The 18,782-nt window shown below is 35.6% G+C and overlaps 1 protein-coding gene across 1 annotated transcript in view; it reads right to left on the bottom strand.

Annotated features, from left to right (window-relative positions):
* Prex2 (phosphatidylinositol-3,4,5-trisphosphate-dependent Rac exchange factor 2) overlaps window positions 1-18,782 on the bottom strand; it is a 172,233-nt gene that overhangs the window by 33,146 nt on the left and 120,305 nt on the right. The window contains exons 13-19 of the mRNA XM_013034479.1: window positions 18,230-18,279; window positions 12,268-12,343; window positions 6,570-6,642; window positions 4,019-4,161; window positions 3,766-3,858; window positions 2,403-2,551; window positions 719-804 (exon numbers count right to left, since the gene is read on the bottom strand). Coding sequence (XP_012889933.1) covers window positions 719-804; window positions 2,403-2,551; window positions 3,766-3,858; window positions 4,019-4,161; window positions 6,570-6,642; window positions 12,268-12,343; window positions 18,230-18,279 — 670 coding nt within the window. The remainder of the gene's footprint in view (window positions 1-718; window positions 805-2,402; window positions 2,552-3,765; window positions 3,859-4,018; window positions 4,162-6,569; window positions 6,643-12,267; window positions 12,344-18,229; window positions 18,280-18,782) is intronic.

Here is an 18,782-nt window from a genome sequence, read left to right as displayed (position 1 = left end):
GGAAGAGGAGGAGGAGGAGGAGGAGGAGGAGGAGGAGGAGGAGACCAAACTTTTGGTTGCATGGCAGAATACAACAAAAATACCTGCACCCCTATTCACCCAGGCCAGCTCATATGAGACCTATTCACGGAGGCCAGCTGCTATGTTTAGTAACATAAGATCTATTATGCCCTTCCATTATTACTACTGTCATCATAAAAGAAAATTCATATCACTGAAGACATCAATAACTGATTTGCCTTTCAAAGAGAATAAAAAGAGGTTTTTAAGTCATTAAAATTATTTAAAATGAGTAATATGGTAAGGTTTAGCCAAGAATTCATGAGAATTCTTGAAGAATCTACATCACAACAGGTTATAAGACCCACAGAGCACTTGGAAGCCTGACCACACATTCTTAAATTACTAACAAAAAATTCATCTATTTACAGTCAAGAAAAATGCAAACAGACAACTTTTAAGTTCATTGTATCCTTCAACTAAACAGAATGTACAGAAAAGTAAGATATGCAGTGTCATTTTAAATTAAATTTTTAACAATAATGAATGTATTAGAATTTCTCAAGTTTTTTTAAAGTAATATATTACCAGAATGCCATTCAATAAGCAGAATGAAAAAAAAAGAATAAGGAGAAAATAACTTAAATATATTCATGTTCTATAAGGACCAGCCAAAGAACGGTGTGGAGGTGTTTAGCATGCAAAATGAATTCCTTACCTCTTCCTACTGCATGCACAACAGAAGGGCCAAATCCTCGAATCTGGAATCCAAGTCCATCGGCTGAATCTGGAATTTTCACTGTCCTAAAATCAATCCGAAAGTAAAGCAAGATAAATTTTGCGTGCCACAATTGATCAAAAGGATAGTCTTCTACACTTTTGCTTATTCATTTAATCAATACACAATAAAGGGATTACAGTGTGAAAGGCACTGGATAGGAAGCCCTTGAAAACAAACATGGTCTTAACGTTCACATAGGCATATGAAATGCATCGATGTAAGTGCTAAAATTAAACACAGTTGTACCACGGTATATTCTGGAAAAAGAACCTGCTCTGGGAAGGAAAAGAAACAGGCAAACCTAGCTTTGAATTCGCTCCTCCATACTTAAAATAATTTAGAGAAGCTCCTTAAGTTCATTGATACAGAAAGCTTCATAGAACATACACAGAAAAACAACACTATTGAAGCCAGGCCTCCAGTGGCTCAGGCCTGTAATCCTAGCTACTCAGGAAGCTGAGATCCGAGGATGGTTTGAAGCCAGCCAGTGCAGGAAAATCCATGAGATTCATTTTTTAATTAGCTACCCAAAAAGAAGTTGGAAGTGGAGCTATGGCTCAAGTGGCAGAGAATTAGCCTTGAACACAAAACCTCAAGGACAGTGGGTAGACCCTGACTTTAAACCGCAGAGCACCAAAAATAAATAAGTAAATACAAAGAAAGACAATGTTGTTGGCATATAATTTGCAGTGCACTGATGGGGGTACACTGAATGGCAAAGCCTTTGTACAACCACTTAAAGTTTTTTTTTTTAAGCGAGAGAAAAGAAACAAGACCTCTCACAGAAGGAAATAAGCCATCAGAGAGCAGTAATGGAAAGCAAGGAATATTAGAAAAGATATCACATCATGGACACCATGGCTTACAACTTGTAATCCTAGCTACTCAGGAGGCTGAAATCTGACCACTGTGGTTCCAAGCCAGCCCCAGTAGAAAAGTCTGTGAGACTCTTATTTCTAATTAACATCAAAAATCCCAGAAATGGAACTGTGGTTCAAATGGTGGAACTCCAGCCTTGAACAAAAAGGACAAGCATGGCCCTGAGTTCAAGCCCTAGTATGGCCATTAATGGGTAATATGATTACAAGAAAAAAATGTCTTCCTTTTGAAATTTTTGTATCTTCTAAATTGTCCATAATAAAGAGGAGCATATTTTCTTATCAAAAGTATATAGATCAAGAAATGGATTTGGATTGAGTACTTTTTATAGGAACTATCATAGAATTAAGGAGACATACACATGGAGTTTTTTCAGGCTTGATCTTATTGTTTATGACCCCTGAATTGTACCTCATAGCATGAGAAATCCAATAGCTCAACATGCAGTTCTTTATTCTCAATTTGCTGATTTTTTCAGAATCAAAGTCAACCTCACCCAGAGCAAGAAATTGTTGGCAACCAAAGGAAAGCATTATTCCACTGATTTTGCCCGTTCAAGCATAAAGCATTTATCACCAAAAGAAACAGAATTCTTCCCATTGCTTAAAGACTAGTATTAGTGGTGAGGGGGTATGTTAAATGCTCTAAGGTATGAAGTTGATTTTCAACATTTAATCTGTTAAACTTCCGTTAACCATCCACATATCATTTTTGTAATTCCACAAAAGTCATAACAACTTACTCCCTTGGCTTTGTGCTCACAAGAACTCTTAGAGGCTTTCTGCTGTTTAAGCATGACTTCAGGAAACAGTCCACTTCATTGAAAGGTCTCATAAAAACAAGGTCACCATTAATAGCAAAAATCTTCCTTCCAACTTCCATGCCAGCCATCTGAGAAAGAAATGACAAAAATAATTCAAATAAACTAGTAAAGGTTTTTAGCTTTTACAAGGCTGAGTTTTCCCAGGCTGCTTTTGAACTGAGATCCTCTGAGTCTCAGCCTCCCAAGTAGCTACAATTACCAGCATGAGCGACCAGTGCCCTGGCTAAGATACTCTTCTATCAGTCCAACTTCCTGCCTGCAAACTCCTGGCTTGTTTGACTGCCAGCTAATGATCAACACCAGGGAGAGGACACTTTTTAATCAACAGCATAGTCTGATGAAGCTATGCTCTAAAGTGTTCTCTAAAAAAGCCTGAAATGTCTTCTCATAGGAAATTAGTAAATACAGTCAATTCATTTTCCAGGTTCACTAATGGCATAAGAGACAACCAGAGTTCTTTTGTCTGGAGTTAATGTGCCATACATCAAGTTTTATTTTATATATATTTGCAGTTTATTTTTAAAAAAAGACCTTGGCATTAGCAGGTGGGTGACAAGTTATCACTGACTATAAATACACTCTCAGTTCAAAGTTTTATTTTATTAATTCACACATTTGTTAGTAAGTGTTTGAGTATTGAGATATATCCTTGTGCATTACGTATTTTTCAAGTCAAGCAGCAAAGTGCCATATTTCAACTGGAAAGAAAGCAGGAAATTCTGTTTAGTCCCATAACCTAGAATACGACCTAGCCCTATCAACTATTAACTAAATATTTCTGAATAAAAGATTAAACACTAAGGTGATTCCTCTGTTTAAAAACCTGGCCAAGTAAGGGAATGTCTGTCATAATCCAAGGAGAAAAAAAATTCAAGGCATGTCCTTTACTGATGGAATTTATGTTCATAGAAAAGACAGACATGGTGGGAAAATCCATTTTCAATATATTTCAATACATTCCTTAGGTGAAGAAGTGGTCCACGTGACATACATAGTACAGCTGTCATATCCTGCATTATATCCTAGGCAGTCAGTCCCCCAGGGCTGCCTCAGGCACACAGAAGAGGGCCAGAAGTTCAGAGCTGCAATACCCTCACCGCCCCCGCCTTACTTACCTCTGAGTGCCCAGGCAGAGCCTCAGGTGCCACAAATCCCAAAGAAAGTATATCCAGAGATACTACCTTTTGTAAATATACCCAATGATTAATTTCAGTTTACTCTAGAACTTTAATATTTGTATATAAATGCCATAAATTTGAATGAAAGGACTAATTTGCATTACCTCAGCATTAGATCCCTTTTCTACCAACTTGATGATGGGAACTTTATTTTTGTCTTCTAGCCCAAATCCATAGCTGCCTTCATTAGACTTAATCTGAAATGTAAAATATTAATGTTGTTGATTAAACAACTATGAAGAAGGTTACTAATAAAATTGAATGATATGAGAGGTATTACTATCAGACATGTTAATGTTAGTGCAGTTCACTGCTAATCAATAATCAACCCAAAATGTTATAGATTAATCCACCTACCAACAGTGATTTAGCTATCACATTTTCCACAACTTTTAAATCATGTTTCATAAGTCGATGTTTCATATTTGATCCTTCCATTTCCTCATCCGCAAAAAAACGGAAAAGCAGGGGCTCATCTTTGAACTCACTTTTTTCAAGGACTACAGAAATAGAGCAAAACAATTATTTCACTTCATTTAAAAAAACACACTTTCCATACCAGTAGGACTTCATATTTCCATACCAGCAAGACCTGCTTACAAACTAAATTTCATATTCACAGACAAATCATTCATAAATATCCCCAATTATTGTCTGTTTATATAATCTCAAGCCAATGCTTCCTTCAAGCTTACTGTTGTTACCTACAGGGTTTCAGATCTTGGAAACAGTAGGATTTTTCTAAAATTAATTCTTCCTATTCTAATCAAGTCTGTTATTATCCAGATTAAAAGTAAAAGGATTTAAGTAAAAGGATATAAGAAGCTCAAAATGCACACACTCTAAATGTAGAAATGTTAACTTTTAGTAAACATTTTAATTTTTAATAGCCTGAACAATTATGGGAAAATTCAAATGGGTTGCGGTTTAGCTTTCTAAATGTCTAGGGACACTTGTTTCAAAACTTCAAAGCAGAAATGTCTTCTGGATGAAATATGATCTTAGTTTCCATGAATTACTAATTATTTGATGTCTTAAAACAATGTTCTTGAATAAACGATTTTATTTTCATTTTTCCCCTTCCTTTCTTCCTTTTCTTTTTGTGAAGGTATTGAGGGCCTTGAACTCAGGGCACTGTCCCTTAATTTTTTCACTCAAGGCTGGTGTTCTACCACTTAAGCCACCACCACTCAGCTTCAAATTAACCCTATTTCTAAAAGGGAGTTATCTCCCCTTTAAACCTTTATGTTCTCCCCAAGCCCCTAGGATACCCAGTTTGTACTCAACAATATAAGATTTTATCTTTGGGCAACCTTTGTTTCAAGTAAGGCTAAATACTGACAGGAAGAGCTTCTACTGAATCAGATTTTGACAGCTGTCAAAAAGACTTTGAAAAGAAATCTATTTCTAATTCATCTGTCTTTAGTACCTTGAAGGCTAACTCATAGATCTAGTTGCTAAAAGGAACACAGTAGTCTCTGGGCACAATAGAAAGTCAGGCTTTGAGAAGAATCAGTCCAAGTTTGGGGCTGGTTCTGAGTATGACAGCATGAAAGTTACTTTAACACTCTGAACTTTAATTTTCTCATGTTCAAAATGAAGGCAATTAAAATCTTCATAATGTTACATTAGACTAAAATGAGGTAATGCATGTAAATAACTTGGCATATTGCAAGTAATCCAAAAGAACCTTTTACTTCATTATTTTTTCAGAGTCCCAACAAGTAATTATTGACCAGATTGATGGAATATATAATGGATAGAAGATTAGATGCAACATGAATTAAATGAATCTACCTGCCAACAAGTAATAGGCAGCATGAGCTACAGAAGACCACAGAAATGAGAATTTATTTCTGATTGGGTCAAGTCTTGTCTGAATGACCTAAGCAGAATTCACATGGTGTTACAGCTGTTTTCCCCCACAAAGATCCCATAAAAATGGAGCAACAGAAGGAATCAGGAAAGATAGGAATGAGTCAAACTTGTTGTGCTTTAGTGATGGACTTTTAAAGGGATAACTTGTAACTCAATATTTTACAAAACTTAGACTCAGTACTTTAAATATTCAGATCAAATTATTGTTGCTGATACTTTAAGGTAAAGAGAAAAACCACTGAAACTTTGGGGATTTCTGTTTGATATTATAGTTTTCATTCTTTATAATGAGGCAATTTCTTCCAATCAGTCATTTTTTTCTTTGGGTAATAATATTTCTATATCATAACATAGTGATCTAAGCAGAGCAAGATATCACAGACTTCTTCAAAGAATAGGCAATAAACAACTTTCTAAAAACAGCTAATAGATATGAGTGCTATTAAATATGTTTACAATCATAGTGGTAACTGAAAATATAATGTTTGAATTTAATACTTTCCACCAAATATCTCTATAAGATGGTACAAATCTGGAGAAGTAAAACTGGCAAGAAAGACACTCAAACTCTAATAATAAGGAAACATCTTCCCAGAGATCTATAATTTAATTCTCTAAAGTAACATCGAAAATATTTTCCTAGAAAGAACAATAAACATTTAACCACATTTAACCACAGTTAGTTGTATATTGTTACTCAAAAGTAAACCAGGATTCTGTAATTTGAAATCAATATAAAGATGTATTTGCGCTTTCTGAAAGCTAAACCAAAGTACTCACTCAAGCTCGGCTCTTGTGAAATTAGTAAATTCTGGAGAAAGGACAGCGAAGTTATGGCAGCTGGTAAATGACAGCAATTTGACAGACACAACACTAGTGGTAAAATGGATTGCAGATGGTGTGACTCAACACGAACCCAGGGCAAGACTCAGTCTTGCTGGTTCACATTGACCTCATTGGAACCCTGAGACACTCCCCATGTCCCAAGAAGAATCCAAACAATGAATTACATCTGTAAACTTCTCCTCACCATGGTGCATAAATCCATTGTCACACAGTCCAACACCAAATATCATTGCCTCTTCTCTGGTGCGGCAATCCCCCTGTGAACCAAAGAAGCATTGTGCATGTTACTAGGCAACCAAAGGTTTGGCTGGGTCTTAGTAAATTCCATATTCTCATACTGCATTCAGATAAAGCATTCATACAGTACAGCATCCATGGCTTCATAAGACAAGATTAATCTAATTGTTATAAGCCATGGATACATGTACTGCAAACAAAGTCTTCGTTATTCAATGCAAAAATTTAGTATTTCTTTTTGTGTGTGTGTGTTGTGTGTGTGTGTGTGTGTGTGTGTGTGTGTCTGTCTGTCTGTCTGTCTGTCTGTCTGTCTGCCTGCCTGCCTGTCTGTCTGTACCAATACTGGGACTTGAGATCAGTTCCTGGTCACTGTCCCTTAGCTTCTTCTGCTCAATGCTGGCACTTCACCGTTTGAGCTACAGCTCCACTTCTGGCTTCTTGGTGATTAACTGAACATAAGAATCTCATGGACTTTCCTGCTCAGCTTCTTGAATAGTCAGGGTTACAGGTATGAGCCACTGTAACTTTAAGATTTGTTGAGAAAAAGATCTTTTTTTTTAAATTTTATTTGTGAACATTTAAACATGAAAATAATGCAAGTAGAAAATGTGTACTGCTTTTATGAATTATCCCTTTCTGTAAGTTGTCACTCTTCTTTCTTAAATGGTATCTCCCAAATATGCATTAGAGAAATAGACTATAAAGTGACAACACACTATAAAGGTAAGGAAAAGTACATGATCTCAGTCCTCAGTCCTCCCTTCCACCAAATATCTCTGAACCTGAAGGGCCCCTTAAGCATCCTGGGGTGGGGAACATCTGGCCCAAGGGCCATTTAAGGCCCATGAAATCATTTGGTACATGACAGGTCAGAAACATGTGCTTCTTGTCCACTCTCACTGGCTGCCCTGGCCCAACTGTCTATATTGATCATTTCATATGGCCTGAAAATGATGTTATAATATCAAAATGGCCCTTGGCAGGAAAAAGGCTCTCTGGATGGTGACTTGTAAGACTGTAATAGAAAACTGTTCGCTAAGCCAGCAAATGCAAACTTCTCTTTCACAATCTTGTCAAGAAAATAATCAGCACATGACACAATCCAACAAAATTATTTTTATATAGAAAACACCCATTTAATATTGATATGACATTGAAATCATGAATCTATATGAATATGTAGGTATCTGTGTATGTACATAACCTCACAATTATATATTTCAATGGGTTAAGCTTTTTCCTCACACATCATCTAATTTCTGTCTTAGTCCTATATTTCTTAACACTTAGGTACTCTCTCAAATCTAGTCTTTTATTGTTCCTATTCAACTTCTGTCTTCAACATTTTCATCCAAATTGCCATGCTTTTCAGACTTTCTCCAATAAGCTGCTGTAGAATTCACATGCGCAGTGTGTGTCCCAATAATGAGGCTTGAACTCATAGCCTTATGCTCTTGTTTAGATTTTTCCACTCAAGCCTGGCACTCTATCACTTGAGCCACACTTCTATTTCCTGTTCTTTGCTGGGTAATTGGTGATAAGCATCTCTGGGATTTGTCTGTCCCCAGTGGCTTCCTCCGATCTCAGCTTCCACTGTAGCTAGAATTATAGTCATGAGTCTTCATCCCAGCTTTCAAGACCCTTTATGTCCTGTTTTTGTAAAAAAAATATTTTTATGATCTTTAAGTAGCTGTACATAGGAGCTGCCCTTCACCAGAGCAGTTTATAAGTCAGTGTATCTTAACCAATGTCATCCCTTTCAATATTCTCACACACCTCTACCAACTTACTCCCTTCCCTTGCTTATCTTATTTTTAGGTTAGGTATTGACATTTCTGCAATTTAACAAAGCAGTTATGTGTATAATACACCTTGATCTGTGTCACCACTTCTACATCTCTGCCTCACTTTGACCCATCCCTTGCCTTATATTTCTCAATTCTGTGATATATACAATGAACTCTTGCCAACATTTCCACTTCCACTCTTCTACCCCTCTCCTCCTGGCTGCACCCCCCCTTCTTGCAAGTACCCATTTTCTTGTACTTATTTAACATAGCTTGTATAGTTTCCCTCATTTGTAGCTAGAATGTGCCAATAAATATACAAGTAAATACAATCAGTGGTAAGCAAGGGATTACAAATTTATTAACTGAAGTGTAAGAGTCTCTATGAAGAGCCCAAATAATATAATTCTTTAAAAAGACTAAGTTGAAGCCATGTCCAGCTTTTATTCTGAAGTGTGGCTGAATAGCCACATATTTTGCTCTAGGCAACTTGGCCTTACTTACATACTCACAAATTGATTTGTGCTTATAATATTTCTTCACCCTTCACACATTTAAATTCTTCTTATCTTTCTATAAAGAGCCAAGGTAAGTTCTGCCTCGTGCTGGGATGGCTGCAACCTTGCTAACTACCAAAGCTTTACCATTCAAGGGCTCCAGACTCCATATAAGTTACTCTTTGAAAATCTCTTACACAAAATTCTTCTATGTATTATGGAAGTGTTAAAGATCAAATATTGAAATATTCAAACATAAAACATTGTCAGCCTTCTAGCAATTCAAAGCTAGTGAGGGTAAGTTCAAAAGTGGTGCACAGTCAGAACCATTATCTATTAGTATAGTAAATGATCCCAACAAGGCCAACACATCCAGGGAATAAGGACTATTAAAAACTCTGAGTGAGGGGCTGGGAAGGTGGCTCAGTGGTAGAGTGCTTGCCTTGCATGCATGAGGCCCTGGCTTCGATTCCTCAGCACCACAAAAGCAAAAAGAAAAAAACTGGAAGTGGTGCTGTGCCTCAAGTGGTAGAGTGCTAGCCTTGAGCTGAAGAGCTGAGGGACAGCGCCCAGGCCCAGAGTTCAGGCCCCATGACCAGACCACCCCCCCAAAAAAAGCAAAAAAACTCTGAGTGAGCTTGGAGGACCTGGTAAAACTTATAAGGGAAATGATACTGCAACAGTTTCATATGGTTTACAAAAATCAGTCCAACAGACTCAAGCTCCTTGACAGTGTAAAAAAAGCCACTTACTGTTTTATTAGTTTGTTGTCTTTTAAATGCTTATTTAAATGTTAAGCTTGTAATAAAAGTTTTATGTGATTAATTATTTAAATGCTATACTGGTCAGGCTAATGTCAAATTAACACTGCAGTGTAGTAATATGACCAGAAATATTTTAGTATACCTATGGTTTTGAAAATCCTATTAGTGCCATATAGATCTGGCAAGCATCAAAGGCAAAAGAAAACTGCTTAGGTGTGAGAAAACAAGGCATTATTTAATCATAAAATTTTAATGGTGTATACACAAATCACAACTTATACAAATTAAAAGTTTTAGAAGTATATTAATGCGCTTGTCCACTAGAAAGATGTTTACTTCATAGAAGTTATTATCTTACAAACCATTATAGTCTAAGTAGAAAAAATTGTATTAAGCAAACAATCTCACTATTTCCAAGATGACACTGCTTGAGATACTAAAGACAGCTTTTGAATCTAGACTGCACTTGAAAACAATGTACAGACTACAGTACTGCCACCAGCTTTTTTACTCTGGCCTGTAAAGCTGTCCAAATCATTCAATAAATACAAGTCAATACTGGAAAGGAAATCTTAGTTGAAGGTCTTAGTGGCAACAGACCTTTCCTAAATTATAATCTGTTCTTCCTATTAGATTGAGCACTTTAGCTTGATCTATCATTCAATTACGACACCCAGGCTATTCTAATATGAAGCTTAAGCATAAGAAAAAATGAGTACATATGACATTTAACATTTGTATACATTTTACCACATCAGAATCAAAAAGATTCAGTGACAATAGGGTATGTGGAGCTCTAAGTGGTAAATAGCTACAAAAACCAGGATCTAGAAAGATGAAGTAACTTGTTTCAAGTTTTCCTATGAGTTACTAGCAGAGCTGGCCTCAAATTCCAGTATTTAGTGCAATTTCTAAAAGATGTTGCATTTAGGAAAGCCAAAGGAACATTTCAGCTTGGTCCAGATTTTTTTAGTCTATTTTTATAGTGCCTTACTCTTGGAAAATAAAAGTGTCACATTTTTAAAGGTGATCATTGATTTCCTGAGTTAAATACAACTGGAAGAATTTTTTTCTTGCAATCAAGTTAGGTTAGATTATTTGTAGGAAAATGGATGAACTGGAGGTCGTCATGTTGAGTGAAGAGAGCTGAGTTCAGCAAGCCAAGTTCTAACTTGTTTCTGGAGGACACACTGAAATGATGATGATGATAATGATGGTGATGATGATAGCAATGGTGATGTATAGTAATGGTATTGGGATGTAAAAGTAAAGGCAGAATCATCTAGGAGGGGATCAGAAGAAGCGGGGAAGAGAAATGAAGGGACTCTGAGGGGTGAAGAGGATCCAAAGAATATAAACTTTTATTAAGTAACAGCCTTTACTTCAAACACAATTTCTTAGGGATTCTGTGTATTATACAAGAAGTTCACATGAATTCTGTAGCAGTGTGAATTCTGTGTGAAATTCCATCCCAGCCATTGAATGTAGAGTCCATTCTAGTGAAGCAAGCTGACCTCAGTTCAGGAAGGTTTCTAGTACTGAGATGGCAATGGATAGACAAATTATCTCAAAGCAATTGTTTGTTTTCCTCCAAAATGTTAATATCTAAATGTAAAAATTTGTGTCATAAAATTCAATTATAGCGATCTTGGAAAGTCTAGAGACTAAAGCTCCATGTGCAAAGACAAGCTAAATATGGCTTATTATACATGAAATAAAAATAAACATTTTATGATAAGCTACCAAATTATCACTCTCACTCTTTCCCTCTACTTCTGTGGTGATATGGATTGAACCCAGGGTACTGTGCATGGCAGACAGGCACTCTACCACTGAGCTAAATCCTCTGTTCTACATATTCTCAGTATCAGCTGTCAGAACCCAAATCCTGAGAGGCACACATCAAGAACAATAATAAAATTTGTACTTTCCCATTTCAAAGGCATGCAGACACAGTAAAGCTCATATTATTGAAGTACAATTTTTATCTCAGAGGAGGAAAAGGCAAAGGAACATCATAAACATTTGCTTGGACTTATCAACTGATATTTTAAAAGAAATCAGTGGAAAAAATGCCAAGTATTTTAGAATCTAAACATAGCTATTCTTCCATGATACTCAAATTTTGCTTAGTGCTTTCTGATGGCTCTCAGCTGTTATTTTAAAAATAGGGAAGACAAGATAGCATAGCTCGTGTGCTTTAGAACTCTAAAGGTGAGCTGAGCACCAGTGGTACCCACTTGTAATTCTAGCTACTCAGGAGGCTGAGATCTGAGGGTTGCAATTTGAAAGACGGGAAAGACCCAATTAACCACCAAAAAGCCAGAAGTGGAGCTATGGCTCAAGTGGTAGAGAAAAAGCCTTGAGGAAAAAAAGCACCTAAGGGACAGCACCCAAGTTCAAGGCTCAGGACAACCAGCACACAAACAAACACACAAACACCGGAATTCAGTGGGTTAATACTAGCTGTTTAAACTTGAGCAAGTTAGTTCACGCTGCTTTGTCTACAGGAAGCTTGGGTTTTGTAAACACTAACACATAATTAAAGTTTAAAGCGGCAATAAATAGAATTCAACAACTCCAATTTGTCGATTTACCTGTGCAATTAACCAGTCTATTAATTTGTTGGCCATCACCACAGATTTATAGGTCCTTAAATGGTAATCTTTATCTCTACAAAAGAAAGAGAAACCAAAAGCATTAATCAAGGGGCTAAGTGAGCACAAAAACTTTCAGATAGTTTCCGTGTATAGCAGGAAAGTTTACCAATGTAATCTGAATCACTTGCCCCAATTATATGCAAATAAGGAAGGTCGGTCATGTACAACAGCTGAAATGAGGGAAAGACAAGCCCACAATAGCACCCAAGCAGGACCATCTCTTTTTGCAAATATTCTTTTTTTTTTCCTCTCAAACATTTTTAAGTCTGTTATTGTTATGATAAAGATGATATACAGAGGGGTTACTGTTTCATAAGTCAGGTAATGAGTTCATTTCTTCGTGGACCCTATCACCCCTTCCTTCACTCTCTCCCAGTTTCGCCCTTCCATTGCCAGCCGCACATTGTATAGTTCATTTTCAACACAGTGTCTAGTGAATACCACTGCTGCATCTTTACCATTTGTCCCTCCACTTTTGCTTGCACATATTCTTATATGCAAATAGATTACTAATGCTCTATCTGATAATAGTTTACTTAGAAACACAACATCTCAGTAATAAAGGGATAATAGAAATAAATTTCTCCCCTTAAATAGTGGTAGATTCTTCTAAAAACTGTCCTTAGATAATACACAAAGTAATACACTTGATTTCTGCTTTTGCTTTCTTCAAGGAGACAGCATTTTATTATAGGACTATTCATGCTGCTCTGCTCTTCTGAAATTCCCACAGGCCTATTCTGAGGTAGACACATATAAGTTGTCATACACTCTGTTTAACCAATGTAAGATCATTGTGAATCCACATTCTTGAAGAACACAGAGCCCAACTGGTTTTCCATATCTCAGTCTCTGATCAGAACCCTTCCCAGAACTAAAAAATCCTTCAGAATTTAGATACTAACCTGGGCACCGGTGGCTCACACCTGTAATCCTAGCTACTCAGGAAGCTGAGATCTGAGGATTGCTGTTCAAAACCTGCCCTAGCAGGGATGTCTGTGAGACTCTTATCTCCAGTTAACTACCAGAAAACCCAAAAGTGGTGCTGTGGCTCAAATCGTAGAGCAGTTGCCGTGAGCTGAAGAGCTCAGGGACAGTGCCCAGGCCCAGAGTTAAAGCCTCATGACTGACAAAAAAAAAAAAAGAATTTAAATACCAAACAAATCTCATGATCAGATCTGAGCCTAAGGGCAGAAATCTATAACGAATTCATTTTGCTACCCTGGATCAAAAGATAATGAGAAAATGACAGTCCTTTCAAATTGTCAAAAAATGCAAAATGCAAGCTTGAACAGCATAATAATTACTGGCTACATTAACCGTCCTTTAGTGTCTGTCAGTAATTACAATTAATATTTACATCCTTTTACTCACTTGCTTAAAAAAGTTCCCTGAAATAAGGTTGAAATTTCTGAGATTTCACTAATAAGTGAACAACAATAGTCAATAAATAAATAAATATTAGGGTTGTTTTGTTTTTTGAATCTATGTCCATATTACTGATAAAAAACATAGTTTTCACTTTGGTTTTTATAAGCATCAAGAAAGAAAATGGCAGTGTATTATAGACCACAGACTTTTACTCCAAGTAATTTCTCTGTGTAAACATTTAATATGTGTCAACACATATAAAAACATAGACATCACACATTTAATCTCTTTTCTTTTTATCCCATAAATTTTTCCTTGTCAACACATAAATAACTGCAATTGCTAGCAAAAGAACAATTCCTTCTTATCAGCTCATGAGGAATGTAACTCTTGATAAGAGATATCATATGTGAAAAATATATTTGAAGAACATATTTTCATGCACATGAAGTCTACATATAAACAAGTGACACAGAGAATTAAACCAGAACTATTTTCTCTCCTTTTAGCAAGGAAAAAGTAGAATACTCTGTTGTAATTATTTAGTATTATGTTATCCAAAACATTTAAATGTTATCTTCTTTTGTTGTGTGTGTGTGTGTATGTGTGTGTGTGTGTGTGTGTGTGTGTGTGTGTGTGTGTGTGTGTACTGGGGGTTGAACTCAAGGCTTCTCACTCTCATTTGGATTTTTCATTCAAGGCTGGTGCTCGACCACTTGAGCTACACATACACATTTGACTTTTGCTGGCAATCCTGCATGCAATATTTTTGATCAGTGTGAATGGGCATTCCTCACACTAAAATAGGGACTATATTTCTTTAGTGAAAAACAGAATGAAAAGTAGAAATAACAAATACATCAAATATTCAAATTCTTTTCAGAAATAATTCATGCATCCCTACCTTCGGGGAAGGGAGGGAGGGAGGGGATGGTAGGGGGAAAACAATGGAGGGGCTAACAATGTTCAAGAGGAAGTGTACTCATTACCTCACTCATGTATCTGTAACCCTCTGTATAGTATCTTTACAATAAAAAAATAATTAAAAAAAATGTCTACTAAAGTTGACATGAGGGCATGGCTAATAATTCTGTGTACGCTTCCTTGGAAAAGCTTGCTCTTCCAGGTTGTTGGCCCAGTTTAGGTCCTTGCAATTATAGGGCTAAGGTCCCTATTTCCTTGTTGTCAGATACTAGAGGCTGCATGCCTCTATTTTTGCCATATTCATATATGCATAAATGTACTGTGATCAGATTCATCCTTTCTAATACTCTCCTCAATCTCTTCCCCCTTCTCAAACCAATCTCAACAAGCATTGTTTTACTATTTTCATACATGTATATTGACTGTATTCACCCTTTCTCCCTATACATTTGTCCTCTCCCTCCAATTAGTACCCAACCCCTCATTTTGTTAAATTTCATGTTAATTATTCAAAGAGTCTTTGTCATGGAACTTCACATACCACATACATATGAGTATCCAGTCTTCTAAACTATTTGTTGAAGAAACTGACTTTTCTTCAATGCATGCTTTTGGCCCTTTTGTAAAAAAAACTAAATGACTCTGCTGTGTTTTGTTTTTCTGGATCTTCTGTTTTCTTCCATTCAACTACATTTCTGTTTTGTGCCAGTGTGAGGCTATTTGTGACTATGGCTCTGTAGTATAACTACAAGTCAGTTATTAAGATCCCTCTAACATTGTTGTTTTTCCTAGACTACTCTGGCTATTCAGGGTCTTTATGCTTTCATATGAATTTTTGGATTGTTTATATTTCGATGAAGAATAACACTGGGATTTTGGTGTGGTTTGCATTGAGTCTGTGGATTGTTTTTGATAGTATAGCCATTTTCCCAATATTAATTCTAGAGCCCATAAGCAATTTTAATTTTCTCCTTCCTACTGAGATGAGACATAAAGCTTATTAGGTCTGAAATTGGGTATTTCTCCTTCTCTCAGTCAGTTAGCCTCAGATAAGTTCTTCTTTGAGGCCTTGTTACACTGACTAGAATGGTTTTTTAATATATAATTTTTATTGTAATGATACTGTACAAAGGGGCTACAATTACATAAGTAAGGTAATGAATACATTTCCTATCCAGCATTGTTACCCCCTCCTTTGTTTCCCCCCCCCAAAAAAATGTGTTAGTCAACAAAATCCATATAACATCTGGTCATATGAAATTAGCTTAACATTCCATCAGTTAATAGATACATATACATAGTATAAAAGTACACTATTATCCTGTTAATAATTATACAAACCTCACTATTTTTTATTGTTTTTCTAAAGATATAAACTGAAAAAACTGATTCTTTTTATAGAAAAGTCTGTATCTATTCTGAAATATGTGTTAGTCAATAAAATCCATATAACATTTGGCCATATGACATTAGCTTAACATTTCATACTTAATTGATATGTATACATAGCATAAAAGTACAAAAAATTACATTGTTCTTCTATTATTAATAATTACACAAAGCTCACTATTTCCTATTGTTTATCTAAAGATATAAACAGAAAATACTGATCTTTTTTAAAAGTCTGTATCTATGAAAATGAAAATGCAAAAGCTAAATTGAAAATAAAATTATATTTATTAAGTCCAAAGTAATTCTTAATTTTTAAGTACAAAAGACTCTTCTTGACAAAAAGCCTATTAGCCAAAATACCATAAAATAAAGTACCTACCAAATATGTGATTATGTAGTTTCATTTTATTTTTTTAGCTAAATTATCATTTTATTTGAAAATATCAAAAGAAAAAGGGGGCAAATGAGAACAGCACATGATAAATAATTTTAGTATTTATGACTTTCTTTGAATGAACTAGTTTGCCAGGATGATTCCTTCCACTCTATTATGTCATGTGTCATCCAGATGGAGCCAATGACAGAAATGAAGAAAAGAGGAACCAAAATTTGTGCTTTCCAAACAGTAAGTTGCTTTGTAATGATTCAGAACTTGAAATCCATGAGATAACTGATCACAGAAGCACCAGAAATGTGATTTATTATGAATGGTGTCACATTGGAGGATATGGATAAAATAGAAACAAGCTTTGCATAATATATGACAATTTATTCTATATTGTCTCAATAAATAACTATTCCCCCAACTTTGTGTGTTTGAAACACATTTTGTGTAAGTTTCGTTTTGTTGCCTCAATTTAGGGGCTCAAAGTAGCTACTGCTGTCACCCTGTGGTTGGGAGTTGATTATTCCTGGATTTTTTATAGTTTAATTTTAAAAAGTTAATAGTAAGAAATCAAAATGGTTAAAAAACAGTACTTACAAATCCTCTCCTAGTCAGTTAGCTATCATTTATTAAATATTAATTGAATGTGGATTATTTCATTTTCAACTCTTTAATGTGTTGTGCAAAATAATTTTTATTGTGAAAATACCGTACTAAGGGGTTACAATTACATGGGCAAGATAATGAGTACATTTCTTATCAAGCATTGTCGCCTCCTCCTTTGTTTCCCCTTCCCATCCCTTTCCATCCTCTCCCCCCATTTCCCCTGACCACCCACCCCAAACTTGTAAAGTTCGTTTTTCCACATAACGACTTGGACATCTCATTGTTGCAATGGGTCCAACTGTATCCCTACTTAAATGATTTGTTTTTGCTCTTCCCCTCCAGAAATTATACCAACATCAAATATAGTGAGAGCAGGGATTATACCGTGGGGGAGGGACATACAAAGCTACAAAGAAATAATCATATAAATGTGTTAGAAACAATCACATGAAAGAAAAAAACATTTAAATACATATCTTAGGCTTCATTTCCCTAAAATCAACTTATCTGACCTTTTCTGCTTGTCTCAGACATATACTAGTTATTGCAAATAAGGGAAACCATGAGACCTATATTTCTTTGGGCCTGGCTTACTTCACTTAATATAAGTTTTTCCAACCCCAGGTAGAATGGCTATAATCAAGAACTCTAATAACAACAGATGCTGGAGGGGATGTGGACAGAAGGGAACCTTACTGCATTGTTGGTGGGAGTGTAAACTTGTTCAACCACTTTGGAAAGTAGTATGGAGGTTCCTCAAAAGACTCCACATAGAGCTCCCCTATGAGCCAGCAATCCCACTTTTGGGCATTTACCCAAATGATCATAAACAAGGCCATACTAAAGCTACCAGTACAACTATGTTTATTCCAGCATTATTTACCATAGCTAAGATATGGAAGCAACCCAGATGACCCTCAGTAGATGAATGGATCAAGAAAATGTGGTATATATACACAATGGAATTCTATGCCTCCATCAGAAAGAATTACATGTGCAAAATAATTTCTAAAAATAATTTTAGAAAGTATAATAAAGAAGCATAGGCCATATTTCATAATTAGAATCTTAGAGAAAATTGGGGATATTTTAAGATTATTTATTTAAGGTAGTGTTTGAAAGTAAAATTTTCACTTTGGGAAAACAAATAAGATAAACCAAGTACTAACAAACAATGTAAACATATTCATTTATGATTTCCAGAGTTTAAAAATCACTCACCTTATCACTGGTGTAAATAGACTATGGAGACGACAATATAATCTTACACCCTGTGTAAAAACAAAACATATCAAAAGCAGGTAAGATCACTCAAGGAAAATGGCAACGATATTTGGAAATAAGCAAATTTACTGTCAATTTCCTAGAATCGTTAACACCATCTCAGTTAACTTAACAATTATTCAAATGTAGTGATAAATCATTACAAAATAAGATTAAGTGGTGCATTTAGTTTGTCGTGCACATACATATTTCAAAGTTCTTCTACATTATTTTCTTAAAATGCAAAATTATTTTTCTTGAAATGCAAAATTTCAAGACATCACATAGCAAAAGACATAGCAATTTGCCTATTATGTTACAAGATAACATAAAATTTAAGATGGAAATTTAAAATGGAAAGATTTGCATTGCATCTATTTTTGTATTTGCATATTTAAAATTTATTCACTGACCGTAGGTTGCTACAAGCAAAACAGTTCACACACACGCACACACACAAACACACACACACACACACACACACACACACAAACCTTCTGAAAAAGGAAAC

The sequence above is a fragment of the Dipodomys ordii genome, unplaced genomic scaffold, assembly GCF_000151885.1.
Source record: "Dipodomys ordii isolate 6190 unplaced genomic scaffold, Dord_2.0 Scaffold190, whole genome shotgun sequence".
NCBI lineage: Eukaryota > Metazoa > Chordata > Mammalia > Rodentia > Heteromyidae > Dipodomys > Dipodomys ordii.
Note: the sequence above shows the minus strand (reverse complement) of the source record. Positions and strands in the feature narration are given on the sequence as shown.